Source organism: Myotis daubentonii, chromosome 2 (assembly GCF_963259705.1).
Source record: "Myotis daubentonii chromosome 2, mMyoDau2.1, whole genome shotgun sequence".
In the NCBI taxonomy this organism is placed as follows: domain Eukaryota; kingdom Metazoa; phylum Chordata; class Mammalia; order Chiroptera; family Vespertilionidae; genus Myotis; species Myotis daubentonii.
In genome coordinates this window covers 138,055,470-138,083,207 of record NC_081841.1, presented here as the reverse complement: position 1 = coordinate 138,083,207, position 27,738 = coordinate 138,055,470, and the positions used below count along the sequence as shown (strand labels likewise).

At 38.2% G+C, this 27,738-nt stretch overlaps 1 protein-coding gene across 17 annotated transcripts in view; it reads left to right on the top strand.

Annotated features, from left to right (window-relative positions):
- DGKH (diacylglycerol kinase eta) overlaps positions 1–27,738 on the top strand; it is a 214,006-nt gene that overhangs the window by 95,584 nt on the left and 90,684 nt on the right. For 14 of the 17 annotated variants that reach the window (XM_059684734.1, XM_059684731.1, XM_059684729.1 and 11 more), the window contains 2 exons: positions 23,285–23,389; positions 23,656–23,788. In XM_059684734.1, coding sequence (XP_059540717.1) covers positions 23,309–23,389; positions 23,656–23,788 — 214 coding nt within the window. In that variant the 5' untranslated portion in view covers positions 23,285–23,308. Of the gene's footprint in view, positions 1–23,284; positions 23,470–23,655; positions 23,789–27,738 lie in introns of those variants that run through there. The other 3 variants (XM_059684736.1, XM_059684737.1, XM_059684738.1) reach the window with 3 other exon arrangements.

The window sequence follows — 27,738 nt, the reverse complement described above, 5'->3', positions numbered from 1 at the left end:
TTTTGTGGGTCACAGCATAGTTGGGTTCCTCTGTTCCAAGTCTCACAATGTTGAAATATATATGTGTTGAAATATATATTTACATTAAATAGGGCTAATTTTGACCAAGGCTTGAGTTTGTGATTTTGTAAGTGTCTTCTGCAATAGGCAACAACCATGACAACAACATTTTCTGTGAGAGTCGGAGACAGTGATGTGATGGGGAATGGAAAAGGACAATCCTGGACAGACTTTTTTTTTTAAAACATATATATATATATATATATATATATATATATATATATATATATATATATATATATGTTTTTAATTAAATCTTTATTGTTCAGATTATTACATTTGTTCCTCTTTTTTCTGCCATAACTCCCCTCCACCCAGTTCCCACCCCACCCTCCTCCCTCACTCCCCACCCACTGTCCTCATCCATAGGTGCACGATTATTGTCCAATCTCTTCCCGCATCCCCCACACCCCTTTCCCTCCCAAGAATAGTCAGTCCATTCCCTTTCTATGTCCCTGATTCTATTATAATCACCAGTTCATTCTGTTCATCAGATTATTTATTCACTTGATTTTTAGATTCACTTGTTGATGTGTATTTGTTGTTCATAATTTGTATCTTTACCATTTTCTTCTTCTTCCTCTTCTTAAAGGATACCTTTCAGCATTTCATATAATACTGGTTTGGTGGTGATGAATTCCTTTAGCTTTTTCTTATTCGTGAAGCTCTTTATCTGACCTTCAATTCTGAATGATAGCTTTGCTGGATAAAGTAATCTTGGTTGTAGGTTCTTGGTATTCATCACTTTGAATATTTCTTGCCACTCCCTTCTGGCCTGCAAAGTTTCTGTTGAGAAATCAGCTGACAGTCGTATGGGTACTCCCTTGTAGGTAACTGAGTTTCTTTCTCTTGCCGCTTTTAGGATTCTCTCTTTGTCTTTTGCTCTTGGCATTTTAATGATGATGTGTCTTGGTGTGGTCCTCTTTGGATTCCTTTTGTTTGGGGTTCTCTGCACTTCCTGGACTTGTAAGTCTATTTCTTGCACCAGGTAGGGGAAGTTTTCTGTCATTATTTCTTCAAATAGGTTTTCAATATCTTGCTCTCTCTCATCTTCTGGCACCCCTATAATTCGGATGTTGGTATGCTTGAAGCTGTCCCAGAGGCTCCTTACACTATTTTCGTATTTTTGGATTCTTTTTTCATTTTGCTTTTCCGGTTGGGTGTTTTTTGCTTCTTTGTATTTCAAATCTTTGACTTGATTCTTGCGCTCCTCTGGTCTGCTGTTGGGAGTCTGTATAATATTCTTTATTTCAGTCAGTGTATGCTTAATTTCTAGTTAGTCCTTTATCACAATATCGAGGGTCTCACTAGATTTCTTGAGGGTCTCATTGAGTTTATCGGCTGTTTCTAGAAAATTCTTGAAAAACCTTAAAAGTGCGGTTTTGAATTCTATATCCAGTAGTTTGCTTTCCTCTATTTCTGTCATTTGTGTCCTGTTTCTTTGTCTCGGCATTTTTTATGCTTCGCTGTGTCAATAGAGTGGCTTTCTGTGCTAAGTGTCCTATAAGGCCCAGTGGCTCAGCCTCCCCAATTACCTGAGGTAGACACTCTTGGTGCACCCCTTTGTGGGCTTTGTGCCCAGTCTTGTTGTAGTTAAGCCTTGATTGTTGTAGGTAATACTGGGAGTAATTGACCTCCAGACCAATTGGCTGTGAGAATCAGCTGTATCTACAGTGGGAGAACTTCTGTGCTGAAGACACCCTTCTGGGGCAAGACTTGCTTCAGTGGGGCTTTGGTGCTCACTGAGTCTGCCCCCTGAGTGTGTCCCTTATGGATCTGAGTTGTAATTGGATGGTCCCACTCTGACCACTGGGTACACTGGCTCTTGGATCTAAGGAGGTGCTAATCTAGCCTCTGCCTGAGGCTACCCTGCAGAAGCCAGCTGTAAAGCAATGCAAGTTGCCCTGGGGCCTTGGGGCAGTTGCAGTTTGTTAAGTAATTTTCAGATTACAAAGGGCTGGGCCTTTCATATGCAAAAGCCTCCACACATGGCTTGGGTGGGGTGGAGCCCCAGGGGAATCAACTGGGCGGGCGGAGTGAGCAGTATGGCTGCTCTCAGTCCTGTCCTCAGAGGCCCCGGCAATTGCTGTGTGTGCCTCCGAGAGAACGCTGCCCTCGAGTTCCGACCGATGCCAGACAGTCCCGTTTCTCCCGTATGAGTTTGGGTCCCCAGAGACTCACCCAGAACTGGAGCTCAGAGCCTGAGACTCCCTCCCGATTGAAAAAGACAATCGTGTCCTCAGCCGCCAGCCCTCTCCGCACCTTTGTATTTTACTTCCACACCGCACCTCCTCTGAGTCTCGGTATGCTTTTCTCTTTCCTTCTAGTTGTAGAATTTCCACTCATCCAGCCTTCCTGTGGTTCTGGATGATGTCCGTTCCATCTTTTAGTTGTATTTTTGAAGTTGTTGTGGGAGGCAGCAATCTCCAGTGTTTACCTATGCCGCCATCTTGGTTTCCCCCCGGACAGACTTATTGGCATTTTTTAAACTTTTAAGTTAACAATCATCATTAATTTATTTGTAATTTGATTTCTGCCATGGCATTTTCTATGGTTGTGAAATACATACTACATTCTTATTTTTGTTGTTGTTCATTTTCTAATTGTTCATTTTCTGTTTTATTTTATTGATATTTGCATGGTTTCAGCTTTATTTTCACTTAACATTTTTATCTTTAACACACCTCTGTGCTGTATGTGAATGTGTTCTTGTATTAGACTACGGAACAGAATTGATTTCTCTTTGGCCACGCTGGTGCCCTCCTGATGTTCCATTCAGGACTCTTTCCTGTCATTCAGTATTCTGTTGACAATACGTTATAAGCACCTAAAAGTTTGGGAATTTTCAAAGAATGCGGCTGAACTTTATCTTGAGAAAATATTTCATCCGTCTACCTTTCTGAGGTGTAGTGAACATTTATTTCCACTTTAACTCATATTAATAAGTGTTACTGGGAAAAGCAGCCATTCTGTGATAAATAAGTTGCAATCATTCCTTCTTAGGTAAGAGTGACTTGCTAAAGAAGAAGTTCTTAATTACTTGAAGTTACCACAATCACATGCTGTATGTTCAGCTTCCAAGGCATGCTGTTCAAATGGCTCGATTGTTTTCTTTAAATTTTAATGAAACTTAGGCTAAGCCTTAAACAAATAAGTCATTATTTCAAAGAAATTATGGTATTAAGATTGTTAAAACTTCTTAGGGAAATTTGTAAAGAAACTAGCATTTTTTTTTAACTAGAAAGAAATACAAAGGTAATTTTTTTTTTTATCTTACACGTTTATTTATACATTACCTCTATTTTGAATTTATCAATAATTTTTTTCTTTATTGATTAAAGTATTACATATGTGTCCTTATCCCCCGCTCCCCCTCCCCCCGAACACCCCCACTCATGCCCTCGACCCCCCTGTTGTCTGTGTCCATTGGTTAGGCTTATATGCATGCACACAAGTCCTTTGGTTGATCTCTCCCCCTAACCTCCACCCTCCCCTACCTTCCCTCTGAGGTTTGAGCATCTGATCGATGCTTCTCTGTCTCTGGATCTGTTTTTGTTCATCAGTTTATGTTGTTCATTATATTCTACAAATGAGTGAGATTATGTGATATTTATCTTTCTCTGGCTGGCTTATTTTGCTTAGCATAATGCTCTCCAGTTCCATCCGTGCTGTTGCAAATGGTAAGAATTCCTTCTTTTTTACTGCAGCATAGTATTCCATTGTGTAGCTGTACCACAGTTTTATTTGTTTTATTTAATCACCCTTAACATTTCTAGTGATCTGAGCTGTCTGTAGTTGTATGTGAAATCTCACGGTTACTGCATCCATGCTCACTCGCTCAGTTGTCTGAAACAGACACCATGTGGCAGCACTGAATTTTAGAACTCAGTGAGCACTGAAACAAAGAGTCATTTTAGTTCTAGGGTCACTTGCCACAGCAGACATGACTGAAACTTGATTAGTATTAGATTATGACTTTTCTGATGAGATTTTAAAAAGTATACATAAAAACAAACCAGTAAACAAAGAGAACATATTCTTACAGCACAGAAGATACTGAAAATCATACATTGATAGTATAATTCAAATGAGCAGGATAGGTTTCAATGTTTACTTTTTTTCCTCTTTAGCTTCCTCTCCATTAACATAGTTCAGTCCATTTCTCTCTTGAGATATCACATCCTTTGAACCTAACCAAGTACTTGTTTACTGTTATGTATTCATATCTCAATATTTCATTACAAAGGATATAAGTAAAAGTTATTCTTTTCATATAATTTGTGAATGCACATCACACAACAGGTTATTATTAGATAATCACCTAAATCAATAATCATTTAGACAAATAAGTTGCCTACTTTATTTGATAATATTTATTGTAATTACTATGTGCCTCTTCTAAATGCTTTATGTCTAATGACTCATTTAAATCTTTATTGTAATGCTGTAGAGTAGGAACTATTATGCTCCCCATTTATAGGAATCTGAAAAGGAGGTTAACATCTAATACATGTAACTAGCTAGAGCCTGAACCCACGTGGGTCATCTGGCCTTGGTGTGTGCTCTGGAGCACTCTGCTGTCCTGCCTCTTTATTGTGGCATTTTAAATGGGTGTGGTTCAAATAGTGTTCCCCTTACTGGTTCCTCTCAGTTGCCCTTTCTACTCCAAGTCAGTCATGGAGTCTCATGTTGCATTATCAGAGTATTATTTTACACCGGCTGCTCATACTCAAACCTAAAATATTACATTATATTTTGGGTACTATATGTTTGATACAGACATGTTGGCTAAAGAGCTCACCGAGGAAGGTAATGAATATTATGAAAAGGTCTGGGAATCATGGGATTAACTAGCAGTAAAGTGTACTTTTTCTTTTAAAGATTTGGGAAAATATGCCATGTCTTTCTTTCTTTCTTTCTTTCTTTCTTTCTTTCTTTCTTTCTTTCTTTCTTTCTTTCTTTCTTTCTTTCTTTCTTTCTTTCTCTCTCTCTCTCTCTCTCTCTCTCTCTCTCTCTCTCTCTCCCTCCCTCCCTCCCTCCCTCCCTCCCTCTCTCTCTCTCTCTCTCTCTCTCTTTCTCTCTCTCTCTCTCTCTCTTTCTTTCTCTCTCTCTCTCTCTCTCCCTCCCTCCCTCCCTCCCTCCCTCCCTCTCTCCCTCCCTCCCTCCCTCCCTCTCTCTCTCTCTCTCTCTTTCTTTCTTTCTTTCTTTCTTTCTTTCTTTCTTTCTTTCTTGATTAAGGTATTACATATGTGTCCTTATCCCCCCACTACCACCCCCTGCCGCTCATGCCCTCACCCCCCTGATGTCTGTGTCCATTGGTTATGCTTATAGGCATGCGTACAAGTCCTTCAGTTGATCTCTCCCCCTAACTCCCACCCTCCCCTACCTTCCCTCTGAGGTTTGAGCATCTGATTGATGCTTCTCTGTCTCTGGATCTGTTTTTGTTCATCAGTTTATGTTGTTCATTATATTCCACAAATGAGTGAGATCATATGATATTTATTTTTCTCTGACTGACTTATTTCGCTTAGCATAATGCTCTCCAGTTCCATCCATGCTGTTGCAAATGGTAGGAGACTCTTCCTTTTTACAGCAGCATAGTATTCCATTGTGTAGATGTACCACAGTTTTTTAATTTACTCATCTGCTGATGGGCATTTAGGCTGTTTCCAAATCTTAGCTATTGTAAATTGTGTTTCTATGAACATAGGCGTGCATATATCCCTTCTGATTGGTGTGTCTGGTTTCTTGGGATATATTCCTAGAAGTGGGATCACTGGGTCAAACGGGAGTTCCATTTTTAATTTTTGAGGAAACTCATACTGTTCTCCACAGTGGCTGCACCAGTCTGCATTCCCACCAACAGTGCAAAGGGTTCCTTTTTCTCTGCATCCTCCCCAGCATTTTTCATTTGTTGATTTGTTGATGATAGCCATTCTCACAGCTGTCAGATGGTATTGCATTGTCGTTTTGATTTGCATCTCTCGGATGATTAGTCACTTTGAGCATGTTTTCATATGTCTCTTGGCCTTCTGCATGCCCTCTTTCAAAAAGTATCTATTTAGGTCCATTACCCATGCCATGTCTTTTTTATATTTGAGGGAATATCATGTAAAAGGGCAGTAGGCAGGTTTTGTTTCACTGCAGTGTGTAGGACATAGATTGTGTTGGAATTCACAGAGGGTCAATTTCAGCTCTAGGCAAAAAAGAACTCTCTAACTTGAGCCATGTGATAGAACAGGTCCCTTGTGAGGTAATGGCTCGCCCAGTGTTAGAACTCTCTGGTCATCTCACTCCCTGTGAACTGACAAGGGCCTTCAGGAAGCAAGTTATCACAGCAGATTCAGGTTGTGAATGCTGAAATGAATTTCTCCAGGTTGGATGGCTAATAGCTGTGCACAGTGCATAGCTAGTCCAGAATTTGGGGCTCTCAGCTCTTGGGGTTTGTTGGGAATGGGCAAGGAGGAGTGAATTTAGAGATTTCTGGCCACTGTGGTGGACCCTTTAAACACACTGTCTCAATATAGCATATAGCAAAGTGAAGTGACCGTCCTTGCAGTATGCTTCTGGAGAGATCTTTGCATGGTATGCATATGTGGGAGGGCATGAGGGGACATGGTGGAGAGCAAAATTTCCTTGCAGGCACAGAAATTGTCTCCTTCACCACTGAATCCCCAAGGTTAAATCAGGGCCTGGCACTGAGGGGAAAGACAATAACTAGTTGTTAAATAAATGAAGGAAGAATGTGTCTTATTAAATGAATGAATGCTATTTGTAAACTCTAGCTTTTCTTTGAGAGAAAAACGTCACTTCAAGTGTTAGCTTAGAGATCAGTTTTCTACCCCTCCCCCCATGATATTGGTTTGTAATCCTCTATAATAAAAGCCTAGTATGCTAAGTGTCTGGTCGTCAGGTTGGCCATTCAACCAATGAAAGCGTAATTTGCGAATGATATGCTAAGGCTGCTCAACCACTCGTTATGATGTGCACTGACCACCAGGGGGCAGATGCTCTGACCAGTAGTTTAGCTTGCTGCTGGAGTCAGGCCGATCTGACTGAGCAAGATGGGTCAGACATGCCCTAGAGCCCTCCTGTGGTCCCTCCCCGGCTGGCCAACCTCCCATGTCCCTCCTCAGCCCTGATCATGCACCAGTGGGGTCCCTTGGCCTGGCCTGTACCCTCTCGCAATCCGGGATCCCTCGGGGGATATCTGAGAGCCGGTTTGGGCACTTTCCCCCAGGCCAGGCTGAGGGACCCAACTGGTGCATGAATTCGTGCACTGGGCCTCTGGTATATCTATAAGTATTTATCTTCTCATTGCAATCTTTATATCATCACCCAGACTGTTTTTATATCAAAAGTAAGTCTCATAAACATGATTCTTGCCTATTAGTAATCATTTCAGTGATCCACATAACTATTAGATGCCTGATAGTGGAAAAACTAATATTTTTTACATCTAGGTTGGTTAAGATATTTTATAGCACTTTAAAATGACACCACATTAATGCAATTTGAGTGGCTTTTTTGACTTTTAAAATTGACATATATGGTTCAGATGGCTTTCTACTAAGAAAACTGATAATTTATGTTGTTTGAAATTTGTATTCTTTTTTCTATAACATAGACATCAGTTTTAGAAATGAAATATCTCCTCATTGTTTCTATGGCTATATTATATTTATCTTTACATACATTTAGTGACATATCATCTTTTCCAAGAGTATAACCCAGAGAAATACCTCTTGAATCTATTATGAAATTTCTCATACCCAAATCCTAGTAGGTAAAAACCAAAGGACTTGTATGCATGCATATAAGCATAACCAATGGACACAGACACCAGGGGGTTGAGGGCATGAGTGGTGGGTGTGTTGGGGGTCAGTAGGGGGATAAGGAAACATATGTAATCCCTTAATCAATAAAGAAAGGAAGGAAGGAAGGAAGGAAGGGCAGGGAAGGGAAGGGAAGCCATTGGCCCTTTTTTAGCTAGTCTTGGTGTGGACATAAGGTACAGGTAGAGGAACTGTGCTTTTGTCTCTACCTTCACCACTCACCTTCCATAAATCTTTCCAATGGACGTTCTAAGGTAGCCAAGAACCGGTGAGCATGTCCTTGAGTATTCAGGCAACCCTGGAGCTTGGGGAGCCTGGGCTTGTTTGCATCATCAGACCTGGGAGTCCCAGGACACAGGTCAGTTCCATCAGAAGCTCTGTCATGGTGTGAATAGACACTATCGCTAGTTTGGGAGAGAGGGCTTCTCATCTAGAGAACTGTGTCCCTGGAGGTCCAGGCAGGGTCCCATGTTAGGTTGCTGTGCTAGGCATCAGCATGCTCCCCTTGCCTGTCCTGGTCTTGCTGAGATCTATGGCTTATAGAGAACCTGGTTCTGGTCAGTAGCCTTCAACCTCTGCCTCTCGTACTTTTTGTTTCCTGCAAACTATTGCTCAGCAGCCCACTCTCTGCCCCATCCTCCCTCTGGGACTGCCCTTAGATATTCATTCATTCATTCATTCATTCATTCATTTAGCAAATATTTACTGAGAGCTTGCTATATGTAGCAGTCATTGTGCTAGATTCTAGATATACAGTGGCAAGTAAAACAAACTGGCCGCTGAGTTTTAAAAAATTTTAAAGCCTTTGTGCATAGGTCCCTGTCTTTGAAGTATGTGGCCCTGGAATGGGATTATTGGGATACAAAAAAATAAGGAATTGCCTCCCAGTGGGGATTGGAAACTGTCTCATCACAGGTTATAGGAAAGAGAGGGGATTACATACCCGCTTAGAGCTTGAGACCCAAATAATTCAGGATTCTACAGGGATTGCTCAAGGTTTGAACTAGCAGCCCCAGGACCACTAAAGACTCAGCTATTTAGACGCTTCTAGGCTGTGTGGACTGCCACGGAAGGCCCATTTCCTCGTTGCGGGCACAACTGCTCCACGGTGCTCTTTTTGAAGAAGTGCTGTTGGACTTACTCGGATTTCACTGTGGTCTGTACATGGCTGAAGTGCTTAGTTGAAGGTTCTGTGGTCCCACACTTATTTAGATGAGCTCTGACTTCTGAAACCCATTTGTGGTACAGAATGAAGCCTCAAAGCCTGTAAAAGATAATATTCTGTCTCATTGGAGGTACCTGGAATAGGGGCCTATGTGGAAAACTAAACTACTGGCATTAAAAATTAAAAAACAAAACAAAAAAACCACACCATAAGTATCTTTGAATCAGCTAAAGAGGGCCTCTTAGGCTATGGCCATCTGATTGGAGCACCAGAACCCTGGAGAGTATAAGTGTCTTGGGAGTTCTGCACTGGCAAGTTCTGTACTTGGTGGAGTCTTGTTTTCTAAGAAGTCTGATGTCCCAAGTTTTTCAGAAAGCCAGACTCTTTGGTGCCCTGTTAATTAATTTGGAATAGAGGAGAGCCGATGTGCTCACACTGTCTAGAAAGTCTCAGAGACATTTGCAGTCCTGTGCTTCATGAATAATCCAAGTTGCTGGCATCTTGAGTCACCCTGACAAAGTCCAAGTGATGTGCGCTCAAAAATGGGCACCTTGTCCATCACACCTGGTGCTGCTGACGATTCCAGAATCAGGCCTGCCATCTAGTATGAAATGCTGTGAAATGCTGAGAACATTATTACATCTCTCATCTCAGATTTGGGCTTCGTGGACAATCTAAAACATTAACTTCTTATTTAAAAAAAAATCAAAATAGTTTTGTTTGCCTTGAAAATGTTAATAAGATATGAAAACAGTACGAAGGAAAACCTACTTATTCTACAATAAATTTTAAGTTGTTTGTAATATAAATGAGAAAAAGAAATGATTATTTTTAAAACCTTTTTGGTCTGTCCTACCACCCACAATAATTGTATATCTCACTTCATTATCTCATTAAGACCATGTAGTAATTATTCTTCCTTCTCTTCAACAGATGAAGAAGTAAGGTTTAGAGAACATAATTTTGTAAATGTACATAGTTAACAGGTAGCCTAATTAATTTTTTTAAACCTGTGCTATTTCCATGAGAATGCATAGCATATTGGAATTTTCAGGCCCCTATGATTATTAGTACAACAGTAGCCACCATTTTTAATGTGATATAGTTCAACCTGGCCACTCCTCATGAATCCTCATTACCTTGCAAGGCAGAAGGAAGTTTATGTAGAACAGTGTGCCCGCTTGCAATGACTAGAGCCCGTGCTTGCCACGGTGTCAGTTCTTGTGGTCATGAGGCTGATCTCTAATGGAAAAGGCTGGGAACAGCGCTGATCACCTTCTCCATGCGACAAGTCTCAGGTGAGAATTTAATTTCTGAGAAGAAAGTAGTTTAAAAGGAGATTTTCAGTTCAGTAGTTTCTGCCTTAAACATTTCTGTGGTCTCTGGGCCCAGTTTAAACTTTACCAAGACCAACTCTTAGTGCATAAAGGCAAAGGTAGGTTTGTGGTTATGGCAGACATATTGCAATCTAGTCAGCAACAGGCAAGTGATATCAGAGGCAAGATTGTTTTATGGGTAACAGGGAGGTTGAGTGCTATCCAGTTGAAGGTATTTTTTTCTCTTTTTTTGTTTTGTTCATTGTCACAGGACTTGCTGAGCAGATCTAAAGGCTTTGGACAGTCCTGGCACTCAAGTTGTCCCAGCTGACAAGGTTTATGAAGGCCTGGGTAGCTCTCTTAGGATACTTTCAGAAGCTTGTCGTAAGCTGCACCCATTGGTATGGAACACAAGGTCTTTAAACCTTGGAGAAAAACAGATTAGTAGTAAGAAGCTGTTAATCAGAGCTGACATCTCAGAGTAGAAGGTGTGGCTGTGTGGCCTTGGCATCAGAACTTCATTAGACCCCTTCCAATGAGGTTGAGTGATGTCTTCCATGGGTTTAAACACCAGGCATGGCCTAGTGACACGGTCTGTCTGCATCAGCTGGTGGGATTTCTTGTCTCTGCAGATGGGTTGCTTTCACACACTTCATTAGTGCTTTGTTATAATTTAGCACAACACTATTGAGTATGAATATCAGACAGTGGAAAGCTGCTGGGGTCGTAACCAGAAGTCTCGTGGTCACATAGGCCTGCTACTAATCTTTGAGAGGGAAGAGTGACAGTATTTTATGTGTTGTGTATGTGTTTGGCCTTTGTGATCTAATTTCTGCACAAACCTTCACCCTTTTCATTTTCAGAATTACATCAATAAGGATACTAACAATAATTAATTTTACATATTGATCAACAATATTACTACACCTACCCTAACTGTTGGGCTCATAATGTGAGAAAAGCTGTCAGGATAGAGCAGCCAAACCCTGTCCCTTTGAGCACCTTTGTAAGAATTAAGAGGGGTGTGTGTGTGTGTGTGTGTGTGTGTGTGTGTGTGTGTGTGTGTAAAATGTTCATGGGAATATGTTTTAGATTGCATTTCTTTTCAGGTTATGTAGGAGTATACCCACCAGGAGGACTGACTTAACCATCCTCAAAATGATTGTTGAGAAACTTCTAAAAGATTTTAACCTGAGGTTTAACAGAATATGATCAAGATACACAATTTACAGGATAGATTTGTAAAGAACGTTCTTTCACGTCATTAGATTCATCAATGACTTCACTGCCCACATCATCCAGAATTTGCTGAGCTAGTAAAATCTACTGTTTATGTGTGCGAAGATACATGTATAAGGATCTTTATTGCACATTGTAATAACAAAAAATTGGAAGCAACCCAAATATAGAAGTTAGGCACTGGTTGAATTGAATTATTAAATACGGCACATGGATGGAATGTTATACAATCATGAAAAAGGGTAAATCAGCTCCATATATAGCAACATGCCGTGAACTCCAAATTTTATTCAGTGGGAAAAGCCAGCTGTGGAACGGTGCGCATGTGTTTGTTTAAATCTAAAAAGAACACATTTCTTACATACACAGAGAGAGACAGCTATCTGGGGAAATGCACAGATGCTGACAAATAATCCTGGGGTGGAGGGCAGGTATGGGCCAGAAAGGGTCAATGGGGAAAAAGGGGGCACATGTAATAGTTTCAACAATAGTTATTTTTAATAAAAAGAAGCTAAAAATATTTGCCTCAGGAAGGGAACTCAGTAGCTGAGGGCAGGCTTAGGGCATGCATACTTTTCATTCTGAATACATTTTGGATTTTGTATCACAAATAGGTATTAACCTATTCAGAAAATATTGAAATGCTCTGTAGGAGCTCTGACAGCTTCCTATCAGATGCATTTGACAAGCGCGGTAGATTTCCCCAACTTGGACACTGCTGCAATGTCTAAGGAACCATGACAAGGAGGAGGGGGGCGGGGTCGATGGGAGAGACTGCAGGAAAGCGAGAGCTGTGGCCAAAGGGAAGGGAGAGGGAGAGGAGGAACTAACAGAGAGTTGTTGAAATTAGGAGGATTGGTATATAAATGATGCCTTTAATTAAGGGAAGAAAATGAGAAAAAAAAAAGTAGATTTGTAGGGAGTGAAATAAAGACATTGTGAGTTGGACACTATGAATTTGAAATTATGGTAAGACATCCTGGTGATGTCTGCAGGCGATTGAGAGAGATGCTTTAAAGCGATTAAATGGCCTAAAGTACTTTTTTATTATCATTTTCATGGCTCTTTAAAAGTTTCAGCATATTCAAATATTTTCTCTGTTCCCTAAGTATGATTATGGTGTAATGGAAAAATTAGGTTTTAGAAATGTTTTAGTTTTGTGGTGATTGGTACAAACAAGATAATTATGTTGTTTTGAAATTACATACAAAGCAATTTACTGTTAGAAAACAATAGAGCTTGTGCCAGGGGAATGAGGCTAATGCATTGTTCCCATCTCTGGTACAGTCTGAAACTACTAAATAGTAAATTTTTAAATGTGTCCATTAACTAATACGGTTAATTTACAGTGGAAGTGTATGTGGCAGCCTGCATAAATAATTTCTGAAATCACTGTGATCCTTGTTATTACAATGAATACTAAAAAACCTCTGTTTCCCCTGTACAATGTAATGCTTTAAATACAGTGCTATATATGGTTACATATCTTGTCAATATGTTGTTATCTAAAGGTGCCTGGTTTGCAGAGACTCATCTGAATTAATAAATTTAATCATCATCATTGTTATTACTATTATTAATTTTTTTAAAATATATATTTTTATTGATTTCAGAGAGGAAGGGAGAGGGAGGGAGAGATAGGAGCATCAATGGTGAGAGAGAATCATTGATCAACTGACTCCAACACACCCCTATTTGGGAATTGAGCCTGCAACCTGGGCATGTTCCCTTGAGCAGAAATCCAACCTGGGACCTTTCAGTCTGCAGGGCAACACTCTATCCACTGAGCCAAACCAGCTAAGGCCTATTATTAGTTTTACAGCACCTTGGTATTCCCTTCCTCGTTTATCTTTAAAGAATGTGCAAGTATGTACAGGATTGAGACCGTAACTGCACAGTAGGCCTGATGACTTTCAAGGGGAGAAAACGCAGCACATGCAGCGTTTCCGCCTGTTCTTCTAGGATGATGTCAGTTTGCAAACATTAAGCAAATGATATTGTTATGCAGCTCATTTGTGCAGCCTGCCTTTCAGGTTTTAATTCTTTTATTTATCTTTGGTAGTTGTGAAATGCTTGCTTACATTGTCAGTCTAAATGTTAACTGGTTTTTAGATTTTTTTATCGATTTTCATGAAACATGTCTATTTTTAGTACTAAGATGTAGTCACAGCTATTATTCTATAATTAAAGTTATAGCTTAATTGTTTTAAAAATTTTTTACAGAAAATATTATTTTGTTATTGCTAACAGAAACTTTCTATGTCTTCATTCTTTCATTTTCTATTAACATTGTTTTCCTACCAGCTGATTTCTTAGAGCTACTTATACCCAGTTACAGCACAATGGATGTACTTTCCGCAGAGTCTGTGGTCTTTAAGTAAAGGCAATTGTGAAACAAGCCCACTTGGCTGGAGTAACAGAGAAGAGAGGTTGTAGTTTGGAAGATTTAATGTACCCTCTGGCTCTCTTACTTATCTAGTTTGCAGTGTCAAACAAGTTGATTTCTTTTTCGTTATCATGCAGGTCAGTTTGTTCTAGGATCTGTGAAATACGCCATTGTTATCTTAATGGGGATTGCACTGAATCTATAGATTTCCTTGGGTAGTATGGGCATTTTAATGATGTTGATTCTACCAACCCATGAACCTGGTATATTCTTCCATCTGTTTATGTCTTCCTCTACTTCTTTTTTCAACGTCCTGTAGTTTTCCACATACGGTCTTTTACCGCCTTTGCCACGTTTCCAGAGAGAACAGGGCAAAGGGGCACGACATGCAGAGAGGGACTATCTCTACCTCCATGTTTCACTGTCTTTCTACCTTTGGCTCTGCTCAGGTGAAGGCTTCTGGGAAATGACAATTAGGACTGTTGCTCTGAAGCAAAGTGTTAAGACAAGCTAGTCACAGGAAGGTGTTAAGTAGACTGCTTTCTTTTACATTTTTAATGGAGTCTAAGAATCTGTAAATTACATAATGTTGACTACGGTTGCTGATTTGAAAGTGTTTGGCTTCTATCTTATATGTCTTTATTTTGTGTTAATAAACAATAAACTCCTTTGTTAGTATTAATATTTAATAATGATATTTTATCAGATGATATTCAATAAAATTGTGATTTTGAATTATTTTGGATTTTTTAATTTAAATAAAGGAAAATTTGCTTTTTGGAATGTGAGATTCTTTGGAAATACTATGTATGTACGTAACGAAAATATTGGTACTAATAGCTCTAAAATCCTTGGGGTGTTTTATGGAAGCAGGTATCAGATTTCATATTTTATTTGATACTCTAAGGCAATAAAAAATTCAACATTAGGTTAACAAGGAAAATGACATTGTTCAGAAGTCATGATTCCTTTGCCAAAGAGGTTTTGTGGTCTGCTGACCAGATCTTAAGTTAGAATCATTGAGGCTCAAGAATTATGGAAGTAAGATTTGCATAGTTCTCTTCAGCTAGTCCTTCCCACCCCATCTCCTCCAGTGATCAGAAGTCTTAAGTCATTAGCTCTGTAGGCATTTTAGATTACTTGAGCAAGGGACCCACATTACTCATTTAATTTGCATTTGAGTTGGGGGGAGGGTAAAGAGGTCAGAGACTCAGGTCTGCAAGCTGAGTTCAGGGCCAAGGGTTGAATAGGATTAATATGCAGATGAGACTAAGTCACAGGTTCCTCACCTTTTTAGATCCTTGACGAACTTTGCTTGGGGTTCACAATGCTTGAGTACTTTTTTATTTAATTATGAAAAATTTCAAATATATCCAAACTCAGGATAACTGTGATGAACCCCTACTTCCTCGTTGCCAGATCCTACTGTTATCTGGATGTTGCCACACTTGCCTCATCCACTCTCTCTTCTCCCTATTTTATATTAAGTATTTTAAAGCAAATCTTTCCAATCCTTTTACCTGATCCTTCAATATGCATCCCTAAAAATTCAGTTGTCTAATTTTAACTCTGCCTCGTGTCTACCTTTCTTCTCAAACACAGCCTGGGTATCCAGAAGCTTTGAAGGAAAAACATTTACTGAGTTGGCCATAGTTACTCAATTTAATTTTACAGTGAAGAAATAATCTTTTTTGTTAACTTGTTATAACATGCTGTTACTTTTTTGTTAACTTCTCATATAAGAAGTGTATTAACTGATTATGGACGACTCCTTTAGCTTCTACATTTATTTTTTCTCTTCAATATGTTATAATAAAAGTAACTTCATGCTTAATTTAAAGCTATGACTGGAGAACCAAGACTATATTGCTTTTTGCCATAAGTTTGTAGTCAAGTATTCCTGTAGTTAAGAAGATAGACATACTGTTGCAAAGATCTGCTCTCATCCAGAGGTCTTTTTTTCTTCCTATAATTCACTGATTTCTCAGAATAATTGTTGTATATTTACAAAAAGTTTCCATTAGAAATTTTTTCAGTACTTGCACTGTTTTGTAGAATCTTGTCACAAGTGAGTAATGTTTCATATCTCTGTGACACAATTCTCAATCAGTTATTTATGACAATATATAGGTGATTACTTGATTTTTATTTTGGAAATAAAATAATATGCAAATGATATATAACTTATCCATAGATAGGGAAATAAGCAGCATTGGAGCAGACTTCCTTGTACTCATGACCGAGGCTTCCCACTGTATTTTGAGAGCCTGTGGGGATGTTTGATACTTCCTAGTCTATATTACGGGAATGCCCACTAAGATCAGTAAGTTGTTATTCAGCTAAAATGACTCATCAATTAGAAGGATGATCAGTCAGCCAAAACCAAAGTTGTGGAATGATTTTCAAAGATCCTCTTGTGTTTGTATATAAATCTAATTATGGTACTAAACAGACATCTGAGGAGACTTTTAGATCATTCCAAAAGGGAATACTACCAGGCAAAATGATTTAAGATCCTACTTACATAGTGCGCTGCCTTCATAGCAGAAATTCTTTGTAAATTTAACATGTAGATTAGTAATGAGGTTCTTGCATGTATGTGAATTAACCTGTCACCCTCAGTTTTATCATTAGTCCATTACATCTTTATAAGTTTTTTTTACATCATTTTCGATGTTGTGAAATTTGTGTTTCAGGATTTTATGGAACTACTCTTTTTTCGTGGCCACTTAATGATTACACACTGTTTACAGCTATAAAATGTATGTTTATGGTGTTGTTGACTTAAATGATACTATGTTGAGCCCTGGCCAGTGTGGCTCAGTTGGTTGAGCATTATTGGTGCACCAAGAGGTCACCGTTCAATTCCCTGTCAGGGCACTTGCCTGGGTTGTGGGCTCGATCCCCAGGAGGGGGTGTTCAGGAGGCAGCCTATCAATGTTTTTCTCTCCTTCCTCTCTCTCTCTCTCTCTCTCTCAAATCAATAAAAACATATTTTAGAAAACACATTTAAATTACACTAAACATAGTGTAAAATATCTGTGCCACTTTCTTTGATTTTGGTGTCAGAAATACATTTGTTATAGCATTGCATTTTCTTAGTCTCCTGTTAAAATTCAAACACCTTTGGGAGAAATTATGCATTAAACCTTTATTGTCTGTTAACACCTCAGGGGGGGAAATATTTTTTAAATCAGTAGTTGTGATCTTAGAAAACACATGGAACTTGAGGCAACTGGATTATAAAATAAGGGGGTATTGACCCCAGAAGGTGTAGGGGTCAGAGAGTCTGTACAGGACGTGTGAACTCAGATGCCTCGAGGGCCCACAGAGTAATACACGGGCATGAAGAAAATAGTTTTAAACTGTGTACTGTGAGCTAAGTGCCTGTCTAATATGATGGATTTTAGTTTTTTTTTGTTTTATAACATAGCACTTCAGCGTTCAAAAGGAATGGGCAAACAAAACAAAAAATCAGAGATGATAATTTTGGGACCTTATTATATCATGTGGGGTGCTGGTAGGTGGTAGGTGAATTCAGATCGGTTCAACACAAAGGAATACTGTCAGAGGTAGGTGAGAACACTGGGATTTGAGAGCAGAAGGGTGCTGAAATGGAGAGAGGGAGCCATAAAGATTACAGCGCTTTCTTTACATCATTTAGACGAGATCCTACCTTTACTAATGGGGAAGTTGGATGCCTCGTCCCTTCATGGTTGATAAACGGGGGTGCATCAGCGTCCCCTGTGTAGTTTGCTAAACTACAGATAGCATCTGAAATAATCCACACCTTCCTCCCAGGGAGATTTTGATTCACAAAGTGGTATGGAGCATGATTGGGTATGTTTTGGGAAAAAAAACAAACTTATCTTGATTCACGTGCAGCTCATAATTGAACCTATTTTCTTGGAGGCAGAGGTAGGTCCACAGTTTACCCTTTGACATATGCTTTTATCTCTGCTCTAAAATAGTCACTTAAGATGCATGGCTACATTGTAGTTTCTCACATTTAAGTTGTCAAAGTGATTTATTTCATTCCATAAAGGAAGAATGAAAAAAAGCAACATACATAATTTAAGGGTTGGATATAGGTTTTATGAGGAAGAATGGAAGAGGTATATTAAGACAGAGCAGTTGGCAACTGCAGTCATAGCAAACCTAGTAGTAAAGAGACATATAATTATATCTGATTCAGCTTTTAACAAAAGTCAAGTATACCCCCTAAGTTATCATAAATATAGACAATGAGAAATTGTTATAGCACAACTAAACTCTCTGTCCTGCTTTCCAAGAAAAAGTTGTTCACTGCATATTAATTTTTATATCATCCATGGTAGTTCAGGATTAATCACTAAAGATATAACAGCAATTGCTGCAGTAGGGCTGATGTGATCAGTTTGTGGTAAAGAACTTTAGCTTAGAAAGAAGAATTGCCTAACAGAAAAGTTGTTGGACATTTAAAATTACAACGAAGGTTGCAGTTTCCTTCATTGCAGAATAAAAAATCTGAGTTAAAATGGAAAACCATTTATCTTGAATCTGGATCTGATGCTCTTAACTTTGGTAAACCTTTTACCATTTTATATTCTTGCTTTGGGTAAGGTTAGACACCCTGCAATTACAGGAAACCTTTTTTCCCCTAATTTGTTTGTTGATATTTTTCTAATTTCTTCTACGAAGGAGGTCATTATCATTATTCCTGTTTTGGTGGGTTGCTAGTCAGTGACTATTTTTTTGGCAAAATGCCTCCATTTCTGACTTAAGCTATGTTACTTTTGTCTGTGGACCACAGTCACACAAAAATATACGTTCATTACAGAAGAAATCTATGAACATATACAGTGGTGGGCAAAAGTAGGTTCATAGTTGTAATACAAATAACACAATAAACAATAAATAATACAAGAATAAACTCTGTTTCTCATACTCACAGCTATAAACCTACTTTTGCCAACCCCAGTACTTAATTTGCCAGCGCTACGAGGAATTGTGATGCTAATATTTACTGAGCTTTGGCTTTGTAACAGGTACTGCTGAATTCTTTAGTTGAGTTGTCTCATTCATTTGCACTGCTCTGCAAAGTGGTGAGTTACTTCTATATCCCTACTGAGCAGACGTGAGGCAGAAGCTGAGAGAGCCCAGGAAACGGGTCCACAGACACAGATAAGAAAGGATGCCGTGGGTATTCAGTCTAGGTTGGTCTGACTTCAGAGTTTAGGCTCTGAATCACTGCTCTTACATTAGCGGTTTCCAATTGGGAATTTGCAGATTAGCAATTCTCTGTAATTCACTTTTGCAGAAACTTCCCTCATTTCTCAAGTTCTAACTGTGTTATGGGAAACAATAAAATACCTTTAGAGCACTGGTTATCGAACTTGGCTACATTCTGGAGTCACTTAGGAGTTAAAAAACAAACAAAACAAAAACTGGTAGCTGTGTCCCACCCTTGTATGTTCAGAGTTAATTTGTATAGAGTGTGGCCAGGACATTGGGATTTTTGAGAATCTCCCAGATGATTCTAAAATGCAGCAGAGTTTGAGAACTCCTGCTTTGGAACAGTGCAACATTTTAAATTCTAAATTTCTATTCTTCTGTTAGTAAAAAAAATAATAATGTTTTTATTAGAGAAGTACTACATATTTACTTTAGAAACTACAGACAACCAATAAAAATTACAATTATTTGTAATTCCTTCACTGAATAATAACCAGCATAGGACTTGGCTATGTATTTTCTTCTTCTGAGCATGTTTGTGTATTTAAAGCCTTACCTGTGATGTTACTCTTCTGTAGAATTTTATATATTTAATGCCATATTGCCTTTTATCTCTCTGACCTACTCACATGCTTTATCAGGCTGAGAAATGTTTTATTCTTACGCACATTTAGTAGTATTGTTGATAAGGCACAGCCGGTGTGGTTCGAACCCCCTGGGCTCTGGCATGCAGGACACACTCAGTGAATGCTGGGGTGCATGAGCAAGCAGACAGATGTGCTCTGAGATCTGAGCTGGGAGTGGTGGTTATAGCCTGAAAAAAACTAATTACTGAAGAAAATCAGTAAAAAATTATTTGGGTGTGGCGAGCCAGCACGGCCATGGCATACTCAGCCCCAGGGCGCCTTATGTGCCACGCCAGCTCAGCCTGGTTCAGTGACCCTAAGAGGGAACGGTGAAGGATGGGGAAAAGACAGACAAGCTGGGTCTGGGTGGGATGCTGTTCCCAGATGGAGAGACAGCGCCGCGGTCTACAAGCTGTGTCTTTATTTTATAGCCAGATTCCACGAGGCAAAGTAAGGGCATGGTCAAGATGTTTACAGCATTCTCGTGGGTTTCGATCCTACTCAATTACATGCACCTGAACTCTATCAAGCCCACATCACTCAGACACGTGGGGCCATGGGTTCGGACCATAGGTTCAAGCTCACAACTACAGCTGTTGGCTATAATTGTGCTGGGAGGGCCCTGCCCTCCAAGCTGGGACTTGCACGTGGCAACGAGAGGACTGTGCCCTCTCATTAGTCTGAGGCTTGAACTTGTCCAAACACTGTAGCCGCTCTCCACATTTGGGAATGGTGGAACAGTAGGAAGAGAGAATAAGAGTGGGGTTGAGACGAGGACAGGGGCTAAGGGCCACTTTAGGAGATAGGAAAGATGCAGATTCTTCAAGAAATGTACAAAGCCCTCTAGTTCCAGAAATATCCCGGCCTTGGCCCCCAACAGGCTCAGTCTGAGTTCCCTGACCTCTCCCACATCTCTGTCTTTCTATCTCATCCTCCTGCTCGTTTATCAGAATAAAAAAAGCTGAGTCAGATATACTTTCAGAGTAAGAACGAAAAAATTTTCTGGGTTTGCTGCTCCCCGAATAGTTCCCTGATAAAGATTTGGAGGAGAAACCACTGTAGTATAATGGGGTTCAGTTAGGATACAACCAGAGCCTGTCAGTTAACAGCCATCATTCCCTTTCCTACTGAGGTTGGGGACGGGGAAGAATTTAAGAAAAAGATGGGGAGGGGACTCAGGGCATTGCAGACGAATGAGGGGTTACCACCAAGGGGAGAGGGCCCATCTGGGAGATGTTACAGGTTTGGCAGGCAGCCTTGTCTTCAGATATGCTCGCTGAGGTACTTTTGGTTTTGCAGCCACAAAAGCCAGGCACCTCTGCATCGCATGATTTATGAACGATTTTGTTTCATATCCACTTCTTTTAGTGTGACTTTATAATCATTAGATTTCTTACGTCAGAATTATAATTTATTTTGGCTCTTAAAAACTTCATTAGTTTTTAAATGAGACTGTCCATTTTAAACAAATTTTTATTAAAAAGGAAAAATTGCTGATGTTTTACGTCATCAGGGTGTAAGATATAGGCATGATTTATATTGCTGAAATCCTTTAGCATTGAAACATTATGTGGTTCCAGAAGTGTCAAGAAAAATGAGCAGCTATTTCTCTATTCTTCTTTCTCTGTTTTTATTGAATTCACAATGACTTTTAAAGAATATAAAAGCATTAAAGATAGTTAAAACCGCAGACATCCTGCTTTACTTAGAATTAAACGAAAAACAAAAATGAAGAATTAAATAGCAAACCTGGTTTATTTATCTGAATAATGCTTATCTCACTACAACACCATAATGAAAGACAGGGAATCTTTATAGTTACATTCTATATTATAGCTAACTAAATAAAGAAATAAAATGCTAAAGGTGGTATTTCTTCAGGTAAATATCAGATGTATTCAGTCCAGTGAAACTTTGAGATTTCGAGAGTGCTGTGCCAGGCACAGAGCCAGGAGTGTATTATGATTTAATGGCATCACTCTGCTGCTTTTGATGAGCTGGCCCAGAAAAACATTTGAAGCAATAAAGCATCCATTTGGCTCCTAAGTAATGAGGGAGGCATTGCTCTTCGCATTAACTATTCAAGAAGAAAAGTGACCAACTGCTAATAAGCTTTATCCAAAGGGGGTAGTGGAAAACAGAAGAAAGTGCAAAGGGGAGGTTCTGTTCAATTTCATATGCAGTTACCCAATACCCAGAGCTCCTCTTCCATGCGACTCTGGCCTGCTGTGTGAGTGGGAGTGCCTGTCAGATGTATTCAAGGCTTCGTGGTCTAAGGAAGGATTGTGTAGCCTAACCTAATGACAAATGAGAGGAGGCAATAACTGGTGAGTAGCTAAGAATGGGCTGATCTCTCTAGTTTTAAATACTGGACTTATTCTCTAAGATGAGCAGTAGTGATTGAGGCTTGATAGTTACTCTTTTTGGGAAGGGTTCCTTTTTTTTTAAAAGATGATTATTGCTTTTTCATGACTTGGGAAATCTGCTGTATAATGCAATATGTAGATTATCACTGGATCAAATGGCTTCTAACTTGAGAAAAATGTATTTGCTATGTAAATAAGTATATCATTTATCATTTGAAAATAGTTTCAGCGTAAGAATATGATATTTTGCTCCTCTTCCACAAGTAAATAAATGGTCCCTTATTTGCAATAAATGCTTAGGATTTAGCAACTTCGAGATTACAACCAAAATATTGTACTGACACACAAATAGGGGCTTTTTCAAGTCATCTTGGGATCTTTGAATCACTTTTGGTGTTATAACAGCATGAAGTTTTAATTTCACTTGCTTTACGATTCTTAATATAATTAATTTGCCCTCTTTAGTGACATAAAAAAAAGATGAAAGTCAATTATTTTCTTTTTCTTAAAACCAACTAAATGACTTTTATGCTAATTCTTCTCCACTGCTCTTACTAAAAAGTAATACAGTGGAATTCTACACAATGGCGGGGGGAGATCCTTCATATAAATTATATTAAAATAGGCAGTGGAAATATGTAAACCCAACATTAGTTAATAATAGTGTTCTTGGTACTATTCTACGCCAATTACAAAACCATTTAATGATGCATTCTTTGGATTTTCATTTTTTAAAAATTCCGCACTGATAGCTATGCATTCAATCTAAGCTTACCATGAATTATTTTGAAGGATATTTAAAAGTAATTTTCAAGGTATATTTTATGAAATATGAATTCATTGTTTATTTGGGTTCAAAGCCTTTGGTAAAGGTCTCAAAAGCCTGATAAATTCATAGCAATGAGGTCAGAATCATAAAAGGTTCCTTAGAATTTTTCTTACCTAGACCACATTGTGTCATACTCAGAGAACTAAACTCATTTACTTTACAGCAATTCTTTCTTTAACAAGGAAATAAGGTTTTGCAATAATCTTGTTGGTCTTTAACAATCATTTAGATTGAATTATACCTTTCAGATAATCACTCCATTCAGAAGACTAATGCTATGTGCTGAGAACAGAAAGGAGATGGAGGATTGGATCAGCTCACTGAAGTCTGTACAGACCAGAGAACCTTATGAGGTAAAGTAACAGCTCTTCTGTCATCTCGTGTTCTTAGAGAATGCTAATTGAAGAGCTAACGCTGTATTCTGCAAAAATAGGTACGTATAGAGTCATTCAGCAACTTGTTTAAGCCTGATATTGCATTCTTTTTACTTAAAGCAAAAAGGTTTTGTTTTTAAAATATGGGTTTGAAATTTTAATCATAACTATATACGCTCTGAATATTAAGTATCTGTAGTTTTGTTCACTTGTTTGGCAAATCTGTGCTAATGTCTCATTTCTAGGTGGCCCAGTTTAATGTGGAACATTTCTCAGGGATGCATAACTGGTACGCCTGCTCCCATGCCCGACCCACTTTCTGTAACGTGTGCCGAGAGAGCCTTTCCGGAGTCACCTCCCATGGCCTGTCCTGCGAAGGTACTGTAGCATCCAACATGTGCTGTCCTCAGACCTGACCACACCGCCATTGGTACTTTTGAGAAGTGAACAGAGAAAACCCACCATTTCCCTTGGGTGGAAGTAGTAGCTGGGAGCACCTCAGTGGGAACAGAGTGTTGATGTTTTATAGTGACTAACAGTGGACTATCTTGGGAAATGTTTGGCTCAGGAAAAGATAATATAAAGTCATTTGAAAGGAAGTATAAATCAAAATGTAGCATTTGTCTCCTGAGGAACTAGGAACTACTTATTAAAAAAACATTCTTTAGACTTAGTGTGTTATCCCAGTTCCCTAGTATTCTTTTTCTGTTCTGATTGATTATGGAGTACAAAACTTTCTGTGAGGATACTATATACTCTTTGGCAGAATTTCCAATTGTTACTTATATTGCAATAGAGCAGCAGTCGCCAACTGGTGGTCCATGAGGTCCAAAAAGTTGGCGACCGCTGGTTTAAGGAAACCTTTGGAGCAGCAGTCGCCAACTGGTGGTCCACAGACCACTGGTGGGCTGTGAGATCCGAAAGGCTGGTGACCGCTGCACTAGAGTCCTGGTGCACGGATTCGTGCACCGATGGGGTCCCTTGGCCTGGCTTGTACCCTCTCACAATCCAGGACCCCTTGGGGGGTGTTGAAGAGCTGGTTTTGCCTGGATCCCCACAGGCCAGGCTGAGGGACCCCACGGGCCTCTAGTATGCATATAAGACCTATGGTTAATCTCTTCCTGCCCTCCTCCTTCCCCCCTTTCCTCTGAGATTCATCAGTCTGTTTCATGTTTCCATGCTTATATATTGAGCATCTGCCCCATGGTGGTCAGTGCGCATCATAGTTACTGGTCAGACCGTTGCTTAGGCTTTTATATATATAGATAGTTTTAAACGCTGTTTTATTTCATTTACATTTCATTTAAATTGATGCCATCCTTTTAATTTCCTTAAAGTTTTCTAAAAATAAGGCCTATGCTATTGTTTTTATAAAAGGATTTGTGGATTATTTTGAAATTTAAGAACAGTGACCACTTAAAGGAAGTGCATTAATGATTACCAAGAGAAAATTCATAACTTCTTTAGATTTATTTAATTTCGTGCCTCAGTGATCAAATCATTGTGTATTACTTTTTGAATTATCTATAATACTATTACTAGCTTTTCTCTCTAATACAAAAAATCTTAAGTAATTTTGAATATAACTTTATTATAATTAAATAGTTAAATACAAATAGAGTCCAGTTTTAATTCATTTTAAAGAAGCTTGTGGTATGTCATTAGTTCAGCTATTTAATAGGCTATATAGCAGTTGAGAACAGAGCGCTGCACTTAGACCCTTGGGTTCCTGTTTCACTTCCAGCATTTCATTGTGAGCAGGGGGAAAATTTAACTTTTTCAGACTTTTATTTCCTCATCTGTAAATGGGGGATAGTAGTCATTTACATCTCATAACAGATTATGGAAGCTAAATGAGATAATACATGTAATAAAACTTTTCCAGTTAAGTATATTATAGAAATTTTAACTGTGCTCCAAAAGAAATTTTTCAGGTAAAATATTATAGATTGTGTCATGGCCTGATACATTAAAATTTATAAAAATGAATATTTGGAGGAGGCATTAAACACTTTTAGATTTAAGGAATGATTGCAAACAAATATATAACTGGTCTTTATGGCTTTAATAGCCTAAAAGGATTTCTGCAGCTCCGAGGGACTTCTGCCCGGTCTGTGATATTGCATGACGTTATTTTGAAGGCCCTTCTAGTCTCTCATCTGAAAAATGCTAAAAGTGATATCAGATCTGAGGTACTCTGTGGTATCCTTCTGCTTTAAGAGTTAGACATTATTAAATATGTTTATTTAGAAACTGAGATTGATAGTGGGATGACCGAATATTTTTGTAAGCATTTTTACAGAAAAATGAAAATTACATCAGCTGGTGAGAATAAAAAAACTTTAAAGTGTTTAAATAAATGTGTTTTTATATTTTTCTGTTAATAATGAAGTCTTCCTGACTTTTAAAAAATTCTCAATGATTGTATTTTTAAATTCTATTTTTAGAGGCACATATGGTAGTATTTATTTTCTCCGCTGATAAAAATTTTAAATCTACAGTATTTTGCCCATTAGTATTTTTAGAACTGTAGCTGAGGTTTTACAAATCCCAAGGGTTTATGAACATACAAAAAAGTTGCCTTTTTATTTTATGAGAATGTGACTATTTAGGATATTTTTATTTAATCAATGTTATACTTAAACTTTAGACCCCCCCCCTTCCCAAATCTGAATAAACTACCTGCTTAGTAAAACTAAAGCCACAGGATACAAGAGGCTTTAAAAGTTATAACAAAGATGCAAATACAAAAAATATTTGTTCACTAGTGACAATGAATAACTTTGTGTTAGAATGAAGTCCAGCTTCCCTGTGTGAGGCTATACTACATTTCCCTAATTTCGGTTGTTGTTTTTCACAATAAGACAAGGCTGTCCTGATTTGTCTTCTAGGTTTATATTGAAAAATAATTAAAAGTATTACTTTAAAGCCTTGCATACATAAAATATATGAAAAATAGAAGACAAAAGACTTTTTGTAAGTAATCCCCAAATCAATTGAGAATGTTAATTATAATTTAAGAGCATAATTATTCTTTATAGTTTTTAAGCATCAATTTAACAAAATAAGTTAAATGGTGATTTTTTTCATCAACAGTATCAAATAGATCAGCTTAGGAAATTTTATTTTAACCACTGTTGAGCACATAAAGTGTAGTAAAAACTGAATAAATATTTCAATAAAAAAATCATAATTTTGTTACATGTTAGTATATTTTATAAGTCTTGGAGTTTTAAAATAATGGCTTTACAGGTCAGGGGAAAGTGCTTTATTTCAGAATAACTTGTTTGGAGAAATTTAATTGTTAATTAACAAAATTAAGGTGCCTATTAATCATTATCATTTCTTAGTCACCATAATTACAGTCTGGTTTGTATTATTATTATTTTATATTAAGCAACTTTGCAATTTTCAAGAATCATTTCATGATACACTTTATTATTAAAAATTTGTGATTTTTACTTTTAATGTTCTGTTTGAATTTTAATAGCAAAATTTTCAAAAGCCATGATGCCCTGGCTGATTTTACTCAGTGGTTAGAGCGGTCAGCATCTTGGGTTTGATTCCCAGTCAAGGGCATATACCAGGATTGCGGGTTCCATCCTAACCCCAAACAGGGAGGATGTGTCTTTCTCACACAGTGTTTCTCTCTCTCTCTCCCCTTTCCTTCTTTCTACTCTCTCTAAAAATTAATGGAAAAATTCTTGGGTGATCATTAACAACAACACCAAAAACAAAAAAAAGCCATGAAATTATACCCAGTTGCCCTCTTTTACTTCCTTCTTTGCCTCTTAGAATACAGTTATTGACCATTAATGTCAAGTACTTGTACTTAAAGAGCAGCCTGGGATTATGCTACAGATAAAACTAAAACTAGGACCACATTTTTGAGCAACACCATAACAGATGAAAAGGCGTAGAGACACTAACTATAATTTTAAAATAGTCACTTGTATTGGAGCAAAATGCTGAAATCGTTTTTCAAACTAAGCTTACTTTCTATAGTATTCTTTTTTACACTAATGTTTGTCAGCAATAAAATTAAATTGAATAATGGTTGTATTCTACATGAAGTCTGTATTGTAGTCACAAAGTCATTTATCACAAAAACAGTATGATTTCCAGGGAAGAATTTGTCAATGTACACAAAAGAGCGTGTACTAGTAAAGGAACCATGTCCAGTATCTATAGACTAGGAAAAACCAGCTTAGCTTAAGTGACCATACGTATTTTGGTTATTCATGATACCTGAAGTATTTGAACATTTGATTATGTAAATCTTAGTTATTTTACCTGACCCTTTTGTTTTCATATTACATTAAGTTTCA